The sequence below is a fragment of the Macaca mulatta genome, chromosome 11 (assembly GCF_049350105.2).
Source record: "Macaca mulatta isolate MMU2019108-1 chromosome 11, T2T-MMU8v2.0, whole genome shotgun sequence".
NCBI lineage: Eukaryota > Metazoa > Chordata > Mammalia > Primates > Cercopithecidae > Macaca > Macaca mulatta.
In genome coordinates this window covers 59,789,272-59,805,300 of record NC_133416.1, presented here as the reverse complement: position 1 = coordinate 59,805,300, position 16,029 = coordinate 59,789,272, and the positions used below count along the sequence as shown (strand labels likewise).

The following is a 16,029-nucleotide window of genomic DNA, read 5'->3' as shown; positions in this document are numbered from 1 at the left end:
TGCAAGAGCAAGGATTCGGATGTGGAGGGCTCCTGGGGCCCGGCTGAGCTCAATCTCCTGGCTGCTGGTCTAGGGAAGAAGGGAAGCAGAGGTGGAAACTAGAGGAGGGTGACTGGTGAGTAAGAGATCAAATCCCAAGGGTGTGGAGCTGTAAAACACTGTGCAGGCACCCTGCCATGCCTTCCAGCAGCATTAGAGACTGGCAGCAGGATGGGCGCTCACATTTTGTGCTTCCTTACTGTCTCCCCTCCTTCCTTCCAGGCAGATTCACTCTCTTGATGGTTCCCACCAGGTGTCTTCCCTTGAACAGCCCCCAGGAGACCAAGCTCTCTGTCTCCCAGCCTTCCCACACTGCTGAGATCTCCTCCCCAGGGAGACTGGGGACTCCTGTACCTTGTAGATGGCAACCCCCCATCTCACCTCCTCCATTCACCCCTTACTGCCCACTGCATGAGTGCAGGGCTCCTGGGTATAGGCAGGACAAGAGCCCACCGTCCACCCTTCCTGCTCCAGCTTTACCTGGGCTCAGAACCACACATGGCAGTCTGTGTCCATGCCTCTGTCCCCAGAGACAGCAGGATGAGGGCCTCTGAAACTGGGTCTTAATAAGGCCCCGGACAGTTTTCTGCTATCTTGGCAATGCCACATCGAAGAGGCTGTGCATTGTATTCACACTCTGAGTGGTGGGGAAGGATCCCCACATTCTCTGGCCATTCTAGTAGGTGACATAAACTCCCTGGGACATGGGAGGAGGGAAGAGCCCCTCTTCCTCACATTCAGTATGATAGCCTACTATACTGCCCCTGCCAACTCTTCCTTGGCCCACCACCACCACCACCACAGCAGCCCTCCCCTCCTTTGTGCTTGCCCACTAATGTCTCCACCCCTTTGGGCCTGAGCAGAAACCCAGAACATCAGACACTGCAAAGGCCTCTGCGTGTGTCTTGATGATTAGTGTCTGCACAGGACCAGGCAGTGGAAAATGTTGGCAGTAATCTGGTTTCATGAATTTGCCCAGACAAGCCTGCCATCATGTCCCCATTATAAAATTCTGTCATTATCATCTCTCTTTTCCTTACCAGAAAAATATCATTTTTGCGTAGTAGTGTGAATGGCATGGAGTTAATCCCTGTACCGAGAGAAATGCAGGCACCATCTGGTCTTCCAATGTATGGACAGTGAGCTGAGTTCATGGATATATTAATGGGCTTCCAGAGGACTCCTGACCAGAGGAGTGGGTGTCTGGGGCCTACCCTCAAAGAGGAGTCCTGGGAAGCCCCCAGCACATAGGCTGTAGTGCGTAAGTGCCAGTGGAGTGCCAATGTAGAGGCCTGGTGGGGAAGGCGGGTCCATGCAGAACCATACAGATTTCCAAAGGGTCTTATTGGAGAGCCCATGAGATTGGCATCTTTGGTCTTGATCTGAGTGGGAGAACACAGCCTGAAGCACGCAAACCCAAATGAGGCAGGGTGTCCAGGCATATGCCAGGAGCAGCAAAGCAATGTCCACCCAAGGGAGGGGAGAGAGCCTGGAGATTTTACACACCCAGAGCCCTCTCCAAACCCAGGCAAACTTTCCACAAAACTTTCCCCAGTGCTTGACAAGGAGCTACAGAAGAGGAGGTAAAGTTCCGTGTCTGCCCCGGGTATGCTGTGGCCAAGGGAAGAGAAAGAATTAAAGGAGAAGCAATGGACCTGGATCTGAAAGACTTTGTTTAGCTTTTGAAAATGGTGAAGGTCATTTCAAAGGACTACTATTTACGGATCTACTCTACTTCTAGGTATCCTTGAGAAAAACAAGAGATATGAGCCCCTGAGGAGCTTACAGTTGGGGAATCAAGATATAATGAACTTGTGCCTCTCGGGCCCTGACTGATGGCAGCTCCTGCCTGATGGCAAATCCTCCTCTTCAGCTGCAGTGTACCTGTTTGCCCTTCTCCCTATTCTCTGGCTTCCCTTTGTCTACTTTACTGCTGCCGTTTCTTCCTTCATCTCTTGGTGAGAAAATAACCGAAAGTAGGGTCTGTGTCTGCACATTTTGTCTCTCCACTTTGCCAGAGTTTGCATCTGCTCTCAGGGCTTTAGCTATTGTGTCCATTTGAAGCACAAACTGATGTCTGAAATGGAAGGAATTGGTGTAGCCCAGTGCCTCCATTTTACAGATGAGAAAATCAAGGCTCAGAAAAGCTGAGTTTCTTTAGGTTCTGGAGGCAGTTGGCCACGGGGCTGCAAATAGAATGCACGTCCTCTACCTCCTTATCTAGGAGTCACCCTGTTCCTGTTGGTTTCCAAATCTCTCAGTCCACAGGGCAGGAAAGCGGGACCCAGGAAGGGAGGTGACATGCCAAGGTGACAGGGCTGGCTACTGGCAGAGGAACTCAACCTTCACTCCTAAACACATTCCTCCAAGTTTATCACATGCCTTCCTTTATAAATGCACTTCTAAATAGAGACTAATATATTTCTTTGAATACCCAATGGGCTATGAAGTGTGCCTGTGGCTCATAAAAATATAATTCAGGTCATAAATTTAATAATCTCACATGAATGACTCTACTAGCTCTGTTAAACATTAATTGCTTAATTAGCAATGATTTCACCTGCTTTTTTAGAAGTGAAAGGCTTTTAAAGAAGAGTTTGTGGTGGAAAAAAAAGCTGTCCAGAGAATTTTGAGCAGTTTTATCTTCCTTTTTTTCTTTGCTTCATAAAAATCCCTGGAGCAATCAGGTCATCCAGAATCAAGCCTTTGGCCTTTGCTTCCAACAAGAGGCATCCTGGCACCCACAGGTCTGACGGTGTCTCTAAAAACTTTGTTGCTAGAAAAAGGAGCAGGAGTCTCTTGAATTTGTTCTTATAACATTCAATTAATTTTCATGCTTATTCTCTTTGATTTTTGGTGAGGGGATGTTTTCCCACCTGCCTTCTTCTGCAATGATCTCTAGCCGAACAAATGAAGAAACCTTGAAAGAGGTGAAAGAGCTCACAAGGGGGTGGGGGCAGCTCTCATTGATGGGGCAGGGAGGTGGGGCTGGTGTGGGAGAGCAGGTGAGGGCTGGGATGTCTGTTAGAGCTTCCTGTGGTGCAGGGCACAGGCTGCTGCTAAAGAACTGATGGATACCCAGGTGGAGGCACCCAAAGTGAATTCCAGCTCTCAGTGGCAGCAGCACAATATAGAATCAGTTGGAAGGCTCCTCTAGATGGAGAAATTGGGGAAGAAGGGGACAGCATTAAATCAGGTGAAACCTGGAGGAGTCTCTGCACTGTGAGGAAGGCATGAGTGGCATGATTGTAGCAACTCCATTTTCTGAAATCACAACCAGGATGGGATGGAGTATTTGACAGCTGTCTTGTCCTTCCACATTTGGGTGGCTACACAGATCATTGCCATAATACAAATATCAGTGCTGGAGCAGAAGGAGAACATGGTTCAGGGAAACAGTTGGGCTGGAATTAGGATTGCAGCTGGGAAGGGCAAGAGCTTTTCACAGAGGACCCTTTTGAGGCTCTCTCTGTGTGAATGAAGACTTGCTGTAGTTGGGAACACACAGCCACACGTCACACTAGTATCATTAAGTAGACCGCAGTTTAGCAAACAAGGCCCAGGCACCTGGGAGTTGCAGTAGCCTGTGGTGTGCAGCTGAGCTAATTCAACTGGAGACTGATCCCGCTGAGAATACAACTAAACTGTGTCACTTGCCATTTTCTGGGTCAGATATTCTGGGGTCCATTTGGAAAATTAGACTTACACATGACATGGCCTTGGCAATGGGAAAGGAGGTGACTCGCTCTGTGCTAGGCACTGTGCCAGAGCCGTCCTCCACCGATGGCTCATACCCGCTTGCTGTCTTGTTCAACCAACATGTGTGGGGTCCCTGCCATGCACTGGGCAGTGTCCCTGCCCTCTCTCCTCCTCTGCTTCTGAGGTCAGCATTGTTTCTGAGCAGAGGACACACCCTGCTTTCCTGATAAGCCTGCCGTGTGTGTCCTGGAACCTCCTCGTTTCAGAATGGGCTCTGTACAGTGGGAATGTTTGGTGCTTCACACGCAGGGTGGACGTGGCTGCCTGCCAGCCTGGCTTCTCAGTCATAACCAGTTTGGCCAGGGCACCTGAAAATCAAACAACTACGCGTCTCGCTGTAAGAAAAGGGGTCGATTAATAAAAAACCAAAAACTGAAAAGGAGATGTTAGGTAAGAAAGGAGGGGAGCCTGGGCCAAGACGGAGAACTGGATCAGGGGCTGGGAAGAGAGACTGAGTAGGCAGTTTTAAAATGATCATTTATGAAGGAATGCCCTGCAGGGAGATGTTGAGTAAGTCTCTCCTGCTGGGCGCCTCTTGTCCCTTCTTTTCTGGGAGCCATGGGAGCTGCAGAGCTCCTTGGAGCAGCACCTGGGCACTCTGATGGAAGACACCCGAAGCCAGCAGCCCATGCAGATGCCAGGCAGCCACTGCCCGTGGAGGCTTCTGCTTCCAGCTGACCTGCTGCTCAGCATGTTCCAGCCTCCTGCTGACTCGCCTCTCTGTCTTCCTAACTTCTTTCATGATGGTATTGGACTCTCTAAGGATTCTGGTCCCCTTGAGCAGCCTGAGCCCAGCAGCAGAGGCTGGAAGAGGCGGGGTTTTTTTTTTTTTGGTTTGGTTTTCTTAAACCCAAACTGTTGGTTTCCATTCCAAGGTGGTAGGAGCCAGATGCCCCGAGGGCTCAGCAGCCCTGAGTCTCCAGCTGATGCACTGAGTCTTTGGGAAGGAGAGACTAAGCTCACTGGCTGGAGGAGAGAACCCCGATCGGGGCTGAGACAGAAACCTGAGACAACTCTAAGTGGGCCCTTTGGGCAACAGGTCCATGAAAGGCTGCGAAGACTTCGAGCATTGCCAGCATTACATGCACACATCTGGAAAAACCTGCAATTCCAAACCAAAAACCATAGAAATGATTTTTTTGGAATATAGGCTTATTCCTCAAGTGATTCTCTGTGCTGAGGGGATGAAGGTTTGGGGTAAAGATAAATATGACCTTGTCTCTGCCCTACAGAAGTCCTGGGACATGGTTCATTGTCACACAAGGAAGACTGTGATGATGAGGCTGTAAGGGAGGTAGACACGCTGCCTCTAAAGGAGAACAGAAGAGAGGGAAATGAATTCCTACCTGGAGACTCTAGTGTTAGCATCCACACCTGGTTGAGAGTTTATTTCCTGTTGGCTAGACAGTTAACCCCTTCTCTGCTTAATACTGGGGGCTCATTTTTTCTGCCCCACTGGCTAATAGATGAGCTTTTGAAAACCTATGAGGAGAAGCATTTAGGATCTTGGGCTTGCTGGCAGCTTGTTGAAAGAAAAAGTGGGGAACAGGAAGAAGGATTTTGTTCTACAGTATTCCTGTTCTGTTCTCAGAGATAGTAAAGCCTAACAGTCTCTGCAGCAATAGGTCAATGTCCTTGTGGGACAGTGGGGATTCAGGATGAATGTTCCTACTTTATAGATGAAGAAGTTGAGGATGCTGGTTTAGGTAGAGGCAAAATCACAACCAGACCAAGATTCTTAACTTCCATTTCACTTTTTTAAAGAATGCAAAGCATATTATCTAGAAAAGCACATTGAGATTATGTAAAAGTTGAAAATTTAAAAATATAGAAATAAAATGTTACATAATATTCAAGTTGCATTAATTCTACTCTCCACATTTCAAGACAGTAGGAGGACTCTCTTTCAACTTGACTTTCAAAAATTGGTGAATGGGTCTAGAAGGAGAAGATGTTCAGTGGAGAGAGTGGGGAGGGAGACCAGGGTGTGAGGGCAGAATTAAAATGTAGTAAAACATACAGTTTCAGTGCCTAGCACAAATCTGGCTCAATTTCCTTCATAGAGGCATTAAGACACCCCCGAAGCTGCCACAGTGTGAGCACAGTCTTGCTGGAGTAAGGGACAACTAGGGCATTGCTCAGATATCTATAGATAATGACACATTTTGCTTTGGATTGAGACTCTCTCCAAAGCTGTTAGCTTCATGATTTGTTTGCATGATTATAATTATACAAACCAGATTGGAAAAAAAAATTGAGGAGACGTGTAGATTTGTTTCCTTCAGCATTCTTTTACTGCAAATCAAATACCTTGAACAGTAGTTAAGACATAGGATTGGAAACCTGGTGGGGAAGATGCAGGAGGGTAAATAGCATTTATTGAGTTTCTGCTATGAACTAGGAACTGTGTTTAGCACATGTGTGTATTGTTCTGTTTTCACAATAGCCATATTCTTATTGTTCTTGTTCACTTTTTATAGATAAGGAAACTGAGGCTCGAAGAAGATTATGGATTATCTGAGGTCATTTAACTAAGATACAAGAAATTGGGATTTGACCTCAAAGCTTATGTTTTTTACATTATTTTGTGATAACTTGGTACTAGGATCTGAACCACCCGGTTCTGTAATTTATGGTGCCTGTGGAGAGTGCATGTTCATAATAGCCAGAAGACAGTAACATGGCAAGGGGGAAAGGAAAAGGAATTATCTTTGTCCCACCCCCCCAAACAATAATGATACTGACATTTTATTGTCCACCATGGTTTTCAAAACACTTCATACGAATTTCCATTTTATAGCTAGGACCGCAGAGCCTCAGGGTTTCATTCAAGGCCTCACAGCCAATAAATGGCAAAACTGGGACTCAAACCCAGAACTTCTGACTAAATTCAGTTTTATTACTCCAAAGTACCTCTCCCACATAGGTGGCCACATGGACAGAGGAAGTGGTTGAGTTTAAGTGTGAGTGCTCTGTGCAGGTTGGATGGTCTTCTTATACTCATGCATTTGTGGATGTCACTGAAGAGCCTGACTTCTTAATCACTTCCCAGGATCACCAGGCAATACGTGATTAGTGACTGACTGAATCAATAAACACTTGGATCTTGGCTTGCAAACTTTCACTGGGTGTCCCACATTACACAGGTCCAGAAACAGCGAAACTTTTCTTATACCCTCATCCTCTGGGTGTTCATGTAGACGAGGGACAGTTGATGGTTATAAAAACCATCATGGTTATACAAAATCTCTATTCAGTGCCTAGTTATTGTGTATTTTTGGTGTCACAGGAAGAAAAGAGCCAAGATATTTTGAAAATCGACAACTCTTTTGCAGTATCCCAGGTCAATTTCTTTCTGTAAGAGGAGGTCGATTTCCAATGAGCATTGAAGGTCATTTAAGACCGTCGCAGTCTCTCCTGCCCTGGTTGGAACTCTTTCTGGGAAAGAGGGAAAAACAAGGAGAATGACAAGGCTGGCACTGAGGGGCTCTTGCAGTCTCTAAACCCGTCATCCCTTTCATTGTTGAACTGGGGTGGTGAGCCTGCACAAGCATGGGTGACAGCCAACCTCCCTTGGGCAGGTCCAGAACAGGGAGCAGCATTCTGCATGAGGTCCTTTTCCAGATTGAGAAACCCAAATCCTGATCTCCTCTTTTGATGATTTTACAAAAATCAAATTGCATGACAGATGCCCAGATAAACAGAAGTTTGCAATCAAAGCAAGTTCTGGGATGGAGCTGATTAGTAGATTTTTAATGGCTATTAGCTTGATAATCACGCGCCAGGAATAGCTCCCAGGCAGACCAAACCCATGTATAAGTGGGTCCACACCCATGTACACAACACCTACTTGGCAGGTATATAAGAGGACCCTGAAAGCCTCCCAGCAGCAGAGTTGAGTCTCCAGCCTTGACTCTTCTCAAGAGCCTGCGACTTTCCTCCCTGGACAAAGGCATCATGAGTTGTCAGATCTCTTGCAAATCTCGAGGAAGAGGAGGAGGTGGAGGAGGATTCCGGGGCTTCAGCAGCGGCTCAGCTGTGGTGTCTGGTGGAAGCCGGAGATCAACTTCCAGCTTCTCCTGCTTGAGCCGCCATGGTGGTGGTGGCCGGGGCTTCGGTGGAGGCGGCTTTGGCAGTCGGAGTCTTGTTGGCCTTGGAGGGACCAAGAGCATCTCCATTAGTGTGGCTGGAGGAGGCGGTGGCTTTGGCGCCGGTGGTGGATTTGGTGGCAGAGGAGGTGGTTTTGGAGGCGGCAGCGGCTTTGGAGGCGGCAGCGGCTTTGGAGGCGGCAGTGGCTTCGGAGGTGGTGGTTTTGGTGGAGGCGGCTTTGGTGGAGGCCGCTTTGGAGGTTTTGGGGGCCCTGGTGGTGTTGGAGGTTTTGGGGGTCCTGGTGGCTTCGGGCCTGGAGGATACCCTGGTGGTGGCATCCACGAAGTCTCTATCAACCAGAGCCTCCTGCAGCCTCTCAACGTGAAAGTTGACCCAGAGATCCAGAATGTGAAGGCCCAGGAGAGGGAGCAGATCAAAACTCTCAACAACAAATTTGCCTCCTTCATTGACAAGGTGAGTCCGGAGAAGACGGCTCCCACTGATGCTCAGGCCACCTCACTTTCAGCGCCAACTGAAAAGAAAACGGCACAGATTTGTGTTTCTTAGGAGCCAGTGGTATACCGCAGTAGCCTGGGTCATTTGCAGTTTCCAGATGGGAAAGACGCCAGCTTTGTGGGTTACATTTCCCATAACAGCCTGCCCTTAGGAAGCATTTGTCCCTTTGGCCTTATTGTTACAGTCCATATAAATAATATTTATGGAAAATTCTGAAAACCATAAAAAATGGATATAGGTAAGTATTGAACTGATCCTTGGGACAGGCCATTGAGCAGCAGGTTTTGGAAGCCATCGTCTTCTGAGGTGGTGTTTCCTTCCTTAGCAGTGATTATTAAATTCTGGAAAGCTGAACCTGAGATATCTGCTTGGGAATGCAGGAAATTCCTGCCTTCAAGAGAAGCGTTCTCAGTTTTGTGATCCATAAAGTCTTTATTGACGTCACTTTGGAGTGTTACTGGGTTTTCTGCTATTTCGAGGCAGATGAACCTGTCTTGGTTTATCTGCATTGAAATAGGCAGGGATTTACAAGGCTCTTAAAAATCAGGCTAAGGAGCCCTGCCCTCCAGGACTGTCATACTCAGCACCCTTGGGAGCAGTGCCAGCAGATGCCTGCTTTTGGTTTTTCCTAGAATTTATGGGATCTTGGCTGGAAATTCAACCAGGATGGGGGAGGGAAATGGCCTAGAGTCTTGGGAGCAGCTGCAAACAAACCAGTGAGCAGTGAAGCAGCAAAGAGACTCCTCTGCGTAGAGAGAGCCGGATGTAGCATTAGGAGTCTGTGGGACTTTCCAGGGGTGAGAGCTGGGAGCTCAGAAGCTCTGCCAGTCATGACTCGGCATCTAGCCTCAGACACTTCTGGAGGTCCTGAAGCAGCACCTGAGCTGCCCCTGGCCAGCATGGCTTGCTGGTGTGAAGGATGATCCAGAGCTCATGTGCTCTCCTTCTGGTCATGGCAGGTGCGGTTCTTGGAGCAGCAGAACCAGGTGTTACAGACCAAATGGGAGCTTCTACAACAAATGAATGTTGGCACCCGCACCATCAACCTGGAGCCCATCTTCCAGGGGTATATCGACAACCTCAAGAGATATCTGGATGGGCTCACTGCAGAAAGAACATCACAGAATTCAGAGCTGAACAACATGCAGGATCTTGTGGAGGATTATAAGAAGAAGTAAGTGGCAGAGTAAAACGCTGAGTGGAGATAAACATTGCACTGAGCCATTTGATCATTCCCTGGACAGTCACTCATCTCCCAGTTTCATTTGTGGTGGTAATGGGGAGAGGCATATGTATCTTTGCTGATTATTTGTGAAGAAGACAGTGAGGCTTTAGAGATCATTTTTGTTTTTTATATGTTTGAGAGTTAGTTTATAAAAATATATCTTTGGTTTGGAAATCTTAGTTTTAATTTAGACCTTTAAAAAGTGTGTAATACTCGCAGAGAATGCGGCATTATGGGTGAATCCAGAATAAAAAGGAAAAGAAAAAATTAAAGGGGAGCTAATCTAACTGCTGTATCATCTGGGTCCCAATAGGTATGAGGATGAAATCAATAAGCGCACAGCTGCTGAGAATGATTTTGTGACACTTAAGAAGGTGAGCAAGAGAATGTCTTGGCTGGGGTTGGGGATAGGAGTGTTTCACAGCCCCATTGTGTCTTAGCAGACAGTTTGGAAATCAACTGTGAGTGCAAAAGCAGCAGCCAGAGAAAGGAGTGAGACCTATGGCCCATTCTCTTGCAAACAAAAGTGTCTCTGTAGGTGAAGCTTCTGAATACAGTTTTCAAAGCTGTTCTGCATTTTTGGTAGAACGCTTCCCAGTAGTAACCCACTTAAAGCCTCTATTGAATCATGATAAATGCAAACACCAATTCTCTTTATATTCTCCTTCTAAAGAGCTGAGGAGGGAATGGGACTTCCCTTAGAATGCTTGCTTAAAGTTGCTGTTGGTTGTGTTGACAAAGGTTTGAGGTTGTAGGCCAAAAGCGTGGGTTCTCCTCCTGGGTCCTGCAGGGGCTTTGGTGTATATCCTGGGGGAAATTCTGGAGAGGTGAGATGGACAGACAGGATGAGAGAGCTGAGGACTATGGAAGCCCACAAATAACATTGTATCCCATTGTAGAAACACACTGTGTCTCAAGCAGGAGGGAAGGGCTGGTTGGCAAAGCTTGGTCACCTCGAAGCTCTGATGGTCCTGAGGGGTGTGAGCCGTGAACGTGGGCACGAAGTCCCTGGCAGAGGTGTATGGTGAACTGTACGACAAAAGAAGTCCCATGGAGACAGGGCTCAGGCTGGGATGTTAGAGGGGAGCCAGCAGGGACTGAGTAGAGGGGAGTGGCAGACAGAAGAAGAGGCCTGTACAGGGAACCGTACACCAGAGGCCCCAACCTTTCTTGCAGGACGTGGACAATGCCTACATGATAAAGGTGGAGCTGCAGTCCAAGGTGGACCTGCTGAACCAGGATCTTGAGTTCCTGAAAGTTCTCTATGATGCGGTAAGGAGGCTGCTCCAGGACAGACCCTTACTTCCCACTCTTCTCACCAAAGGAAAGTCCTTTCCGCTTGGTGAAAAAGTGGCAGAAGTGGGGTTTATGGACCAGCTGACTTCAACCTGCCCTCATTCCAGGCCACTGGGGGGGCTTTCATAGCATAGGTCTTGTGGGTGAGGAATTTTCTCCTCCAACGTTATAGGAAGTAAGGTTCAGGAAACACCAGGACAGCTTCCCCTCCCTCCATTCCCCAAAAGTCCAGTTCCTCTGGGGAAGAGACAAGCCCTGTGCCCATTCCTGTGCCTACTGTACTTCAGAGATCAAAATGCATTCGTCTCCTATCCCCCTCCCCAACTCAAGGGCGCTCAGATGATTTCTGAAACAGGAAGTACCATTTAAGGTATTTGCCATGGGCCAGCTTCTGTCTGGGGGCACTTATCATAACTGGCCTACGTGGTGAAGGTTGTTAACTAGGAGGCTCAGAAACACAGGCGCCTCTCCCTACAATTCTGAGGACAACCTTGGGAGAGGCCCAGGAGTAGATGGTTACATGATTTTCATCCCACCTAGTGTATGCTTAGTCTGAGGGTCTGCATTTCCCTTATGCTGGGAGACAGAGGCCTCCTGTCTGAGTGTGACTGTGGCAGGATGTCATAACCAGACCTTCCTTGTGTGTTGTAGGAGATATCCCAGATGCATCAGAGTGTCACTGACACCAACGTCATCCTCTCCATGGACAACAGCCGCCACCTGGACCTGGATAGCATCATTGCTGAGGTCAAGGCCCAGTATGAGGAGATCGCCCAGAGGAGCAAGGATGAAGCAGAGGCCCTGTACCACAGCAAGGCAAGTACAGGGAATGTAGGAAGAGCCACAGCTCCCTGCCACGAGCTGGGTTGCACCCCCAGCCGGAAAGTGTACAGTAAGATTATTAGTTTTTTGTCTAATGGAAGTTGGGCACCATTCCCAAGAAAGGATGTTGAGAATGGCACCAAGTCCTTTTGGGCATGTGAGACAGTCCCTACCTCTCATGAATGCAGCCATGACATTTAGCTGGGTTGACCCTCCCTGGACCAGTAATGAGCTCTCCTTCACTCCAGTCACTCTGGAATGTGAGCCATGCTGGAACTTCCTTGCAAACTGTCTTCCTCTCCCCATATCAGTATGAGGAGCTCCAGGTGACTGCCGGGAGACATGGAGACAGCCTGAAAGAGATCAAGATAGAGATCAGCGAGCTGAACCGCGTGATCCAGAGGCTGCAGGGGGAGATTGCACATGTGAAGAAGCAGGTGAGGCTCAGTCCTGTCCAGGGAGGGGCGGGAGGTTGTCTCTGGGTGTGCGTGAGAGTGTGGTTTTGTGTGAGTGTGCATGTGAGAGATGAGAGACACTGATATATTGCACTCTAGTGTGTATCGATCTCAAATTCCCCAGTTTAACATAATTTAAGGCTTATTATAACAATTTTTAGAGTGCTCTAAGAGACATTCCAAAGTAAGGATTAGCGAAGGGGAAGAATTGTGCTCACTTGTTTATGTGAGGAAAAGGGATTCATAACAAATAGAGCAAACGTTAGTTTGATTGATTTGCCGCGCATTGCAGATGGAGCTTCCCGTTTGTGCTCAGCACAGGCCCTAAGCGTCAGCCGACTGGCTTCATAGAGAGGCAGTGAGTGCTGGGGGCAGCTGGCCTGGGGTTGAATGTTAGCTTTGGAATAGAAAAGATAGAGGCAGAGAGTGGATTCCATCAGCAGCAGAAGCTTTGCCAAGCAGACCATTTCAGATGTTTTCATTTCCATCTGTAAAATGAGATCATGATTCTGGCCCTGTGGTGTGAGGATCAAAGGGTGTTATGGGGAAAGCCAAAGGGTGTCATCAAAGGTGACAGGGCAAGAAGATGTGCCAGAGACAGCAGTAAGTCTTAGCACAGTTGCTTGCGACTTGCATAAACTCCAGAGGGGACCTAACACTCCCGGGGGCCAGTGGTTCTGGCTTCCTGCACTTCAAACACCTCTGCTCTCTGTCCCCCTCCGTCAGGCAGGATCCACTCTCTGTCCATCTCTTATAGTGTAAGAATGTGCAAGATGCCATCGCAGATGCCACTCTCTGTCCTCTCATAGTGTAAGAATGTGCAAGATGCCATCGCAGATGCCGAGCAGCGTGGTGAGCATGCCCTCAAGGATGCCAGGAACAAGCTGAATGACCTGGAGGAGGCCCTGCAGCAGGCCAAGGAGGACCTGGCACGGCTGCTGCGTGACTACCAGGAGCTGATGAATGTGAAGCTGGCCCTGGATGTGGAGATTGCCACCTACCGCAAGCTGCTAGAGGGCGAGGAGTGCAGGTGAGGGCACTGGGAAGGGAGAAGGGGACCCTGGCCGGTCCTCTCCTTTCTCCCAGAGCCAGGGCTGGAGGCAAAGACAGGGAGAGCAGAGGATGGGGCAGGGCCTCCTGACGACTGAGAGCTGACATTCCCTGTGCTCCCCAAGCAGAAACTCAGGACACAAAGCACGATGGGAGAGTTGTACATTTATTGATATGAAATGATGCATAAGGCACGTTAAATTAAACTAAGCAGTAAGTTAAACATCCTGGTCTTTTCTGAAAGTGAAAACAAAATTGTGGGAAAACAGGTTAGTCCTAGACAGTCTGAAACATTGGTCTCTAGGTCCATAGGGTGAGTGGCCTCTGTACCCTCCACCATGTGACCCAGAACGAGGGAGATGATGTCTTGGAATGTGCTGACTGCTGGGGACGTGCTGACCGGAGCAGGTGCCAGCCCCAGTTCTTTGTAGGTTTCTGGAGTGACAAACGGAACCATTTGCTAACTTTCAAAGAGGCATCATTTGCTTCTTTGTCCGTATTATCAGCATCTTGGGTGACTTAATCTGGCTGCAGCAATTGGAAGGGGAAAAGCTACCCCAGACCATCAGCAAGCCAGCATGACAAAGAGGGAGTGGCTTTCTTCAGGAGGTTGCTCTGTCCCTGTCTAGAGGTGATGCCTCCTATGCCCAGCTTGTAAGAGGAAGTGGGAAAGTTTTCAGTTGAAGCTGAAGAGGGTGGGAAGAAGAGAGGAATGGGGAGGCTCTACAGAGTCACAGTTCTTTCTGAACTGAACGTTCACAGGCAGCCTCATTGTAAAATTTCTGGTGTGGCATGGATTCTGAATAACAGATTCTCCAAGATGGATTTAAATACAAAAATGGGTTGCAAAGTTGGAAGTGAATTTGCTTTTCAGTTACCTTGGATCCGTTACACAACTGTTCATTTTTTTATCAGAGCAAAAATCGAGATGGATTGAGATGCAAGGTTGTGCATAAATGGAAGGGGGTCTGTCATCATTGTGTGACCTGGCAGCATAGAAGAAAGTGGGGTGTGTAAGCCCTGGTGGTGGCTTAGAGAGGCTGAACTGCACATTTGTGGGTGGAAGTTGTAAAATAACATGCATACACGACCTAAGTGTTCCACCACAACTTGTTTTTTCTCTCTCCCTGACAGGATGTCTGGAGACCTCAGCAGCAATGTGACTGTGTGTAAGTAGTGGGGTGCGGTCCTATTCCATGGGGTGTTGTGTTGGGTGGAGACAGGGAGAGGCGGTCATAATCTCTGTGGTAACACCACCTCTCTCTGCAGCTGTGACAAGCAGCACCATTTCATCAAATGTGGCATCCAAGGCTGGCTTTGGAGGTTCTGGAGGTAGAGGGTCCAGTTCCGGAGGAGGATATAGCTCTGGAAGTGGCAGTTATGGCTCTGGAGGCCGAGGGTCTGGCTCCAGAAGCGGTGGAGGAGGAGGCTCTGTCTCTGGAGGAGGATACGGCTCTGGCGGTGGTTCTGGAGGAAGATACGGATCTGGAGGCGGCTCTGGCTCTGGAGGAGGATATGGCTCTGGAGGTGGAAAACACAGCTCTGGAGGTGGCTCTAGAGGAGGCTCCAGCTCTGGAGGAGGATATAGCTCTGGAGGGGGAGGTTCCAGTTCTGTAAAGAGTAGCTCAGGTGAAGCTTTTGGTTCCAGCGTGACCTTCTCTTTTAGATAAAGATGAGCCCCCACCACCACCGACTCTCCCACCCCAGACTCTCCCACTCCAGAATGTAGAAGCCTGTCTCTGTACCTCTAACTGGCAGCAGATTAAATTTTGTCATTTATCTCTGATGGCATTTTGAGGAAAAAGAATGTCCACATACAGTTTTTGCAAGATCTTTTCTCCAAACCAGTTAGTTAGAGCCAGTGACGCCTCTGTGTTCTGGGGTGGAATCTGTGCTGTCTAGGTTTGCGCTTCTAGCCATGCCCCGTTCCCGCCCCCACCATGCCTCTTTGCATTGCCCATTTTCCAGATGGGTATTCTATTGAGGACCCAGGCCCACCCAGGGATTTCATCTCTAAGCCTGGCAGTGCCGGGGGGAAATGTGTTTCTGTGTATATAGCTCCTCTTGTCCACCCTGCTTTCGGAAGTGCTGTGGTCTGGGGGTCTTCGTAATAAACTTCATTTGCAATTCATATCGTGTGCTGTCTGCGTGATGTCAAATGTTGGTGGAAGTGGGCAGCCACAGACAAGGGAGGTTTGGGCATGAAGGAGGGGCTCCTGGGTGAGGAGTGTGCCTCCCTGAGGGAAGCCCAGACGCCGGCCTCTGGACGGATGGGGGAGGGGTTACCCCAGAGCCCGGGGATGGATGTGCTGTTCTCAGAAAGTATTTAGCAGACTTGGGGGGTGGTGGCATTGTCGGGAGGTGGACGGGGGATTTATGGAAGAGTCTCTTTACTAGAAAAACCCATTCTTCCTGAGTATTTCCCACAGATTGCCCTTCCCCCTTTCCACAAGGGCTTTGGTCCGGGATCATTTCTCCTCGGGGTGAACCAGCCAAGCCCCTGGCACCATCGCCGTGAGCTTCCAAGGCAGACCTTCCTCAGCCTGACTTGGTCCTGGCCTCTGTCTCTGCGAGGGCTCTGAGCAAGCCTGGAGGAGGATACCTGGGAAGCGTCTGGAGGACTCTAAAGTGGCCTCCAGAACAACCACTTCTATTTTCATGGAACACCCCCTCCTGTCAGAGGAGTCCCATCACACTCAGCAAACAAGCCCTCCTCTCCTCCCTCACCGCAGCCCCCAGGGCCTGTCGCATGGATGTCGCCATCAGGGTGGCCTTCTC

At 48.9% G+C, this 16,029-nt stretch overlaps 1 protein-coding gene across 1 annotated transcript; it reads left to right on the top strand.

Annotated features, from left to right (window-relative positions):
* The first annotated feature begins 7,686 nt into the window (after window positions 1–7,686).
* On the top strand, window positions 7,687–15,382 carry KRT2 (keratin 2). Its single transcript, XM_001098486.4, has 9 exons — window positions 7,687–8,361; window positions 9,363–9,577; window positions 9,942–10,002; window positions 10,805–10,900; window positions 11,576–11,740; window positions 12,058–12,183; window positions 13,011–13,231; window positions 14,386–14,420; window positions 14,521–15,382. Exons 1-9 carry the CDS (start codon window positions 7,756–7,758, stop codon window positions 14,919–14,921), a joined length of 1,926 nt encoding a protein of 641 aa, XP_001098486.3. The 5' UTR covers window positions 7,687–7,755; the 3' UTR covers window positions 14,922–15,382.
* Window positions 15,383–16,029: the final 647 nt, after the last annotated feature.

Coding starts and splice junctions, on each gene's coding strand:
- KRT2 (XM_001098486.4), top strand. CDS start 7,756: ATGAGTTGTCAGATCTCTTGCAAATCTCGAGGAAGAGGAGGAGGTGGA. Junction 11,741..12,057: donor AGGCCCTGTACCACAGCAAG/GCAAGTACAGGG, acceptor TCCCCATATCAG/TATGAGGAGCTCCAGGTGAC. Junction 14,421..14,520: donor CAGCAGCAATGTGACTGTGT/GTAAGTAGTGGG, acceptor CTCTCTCTGCAG/CTGTGACAAGCAGCACCATT.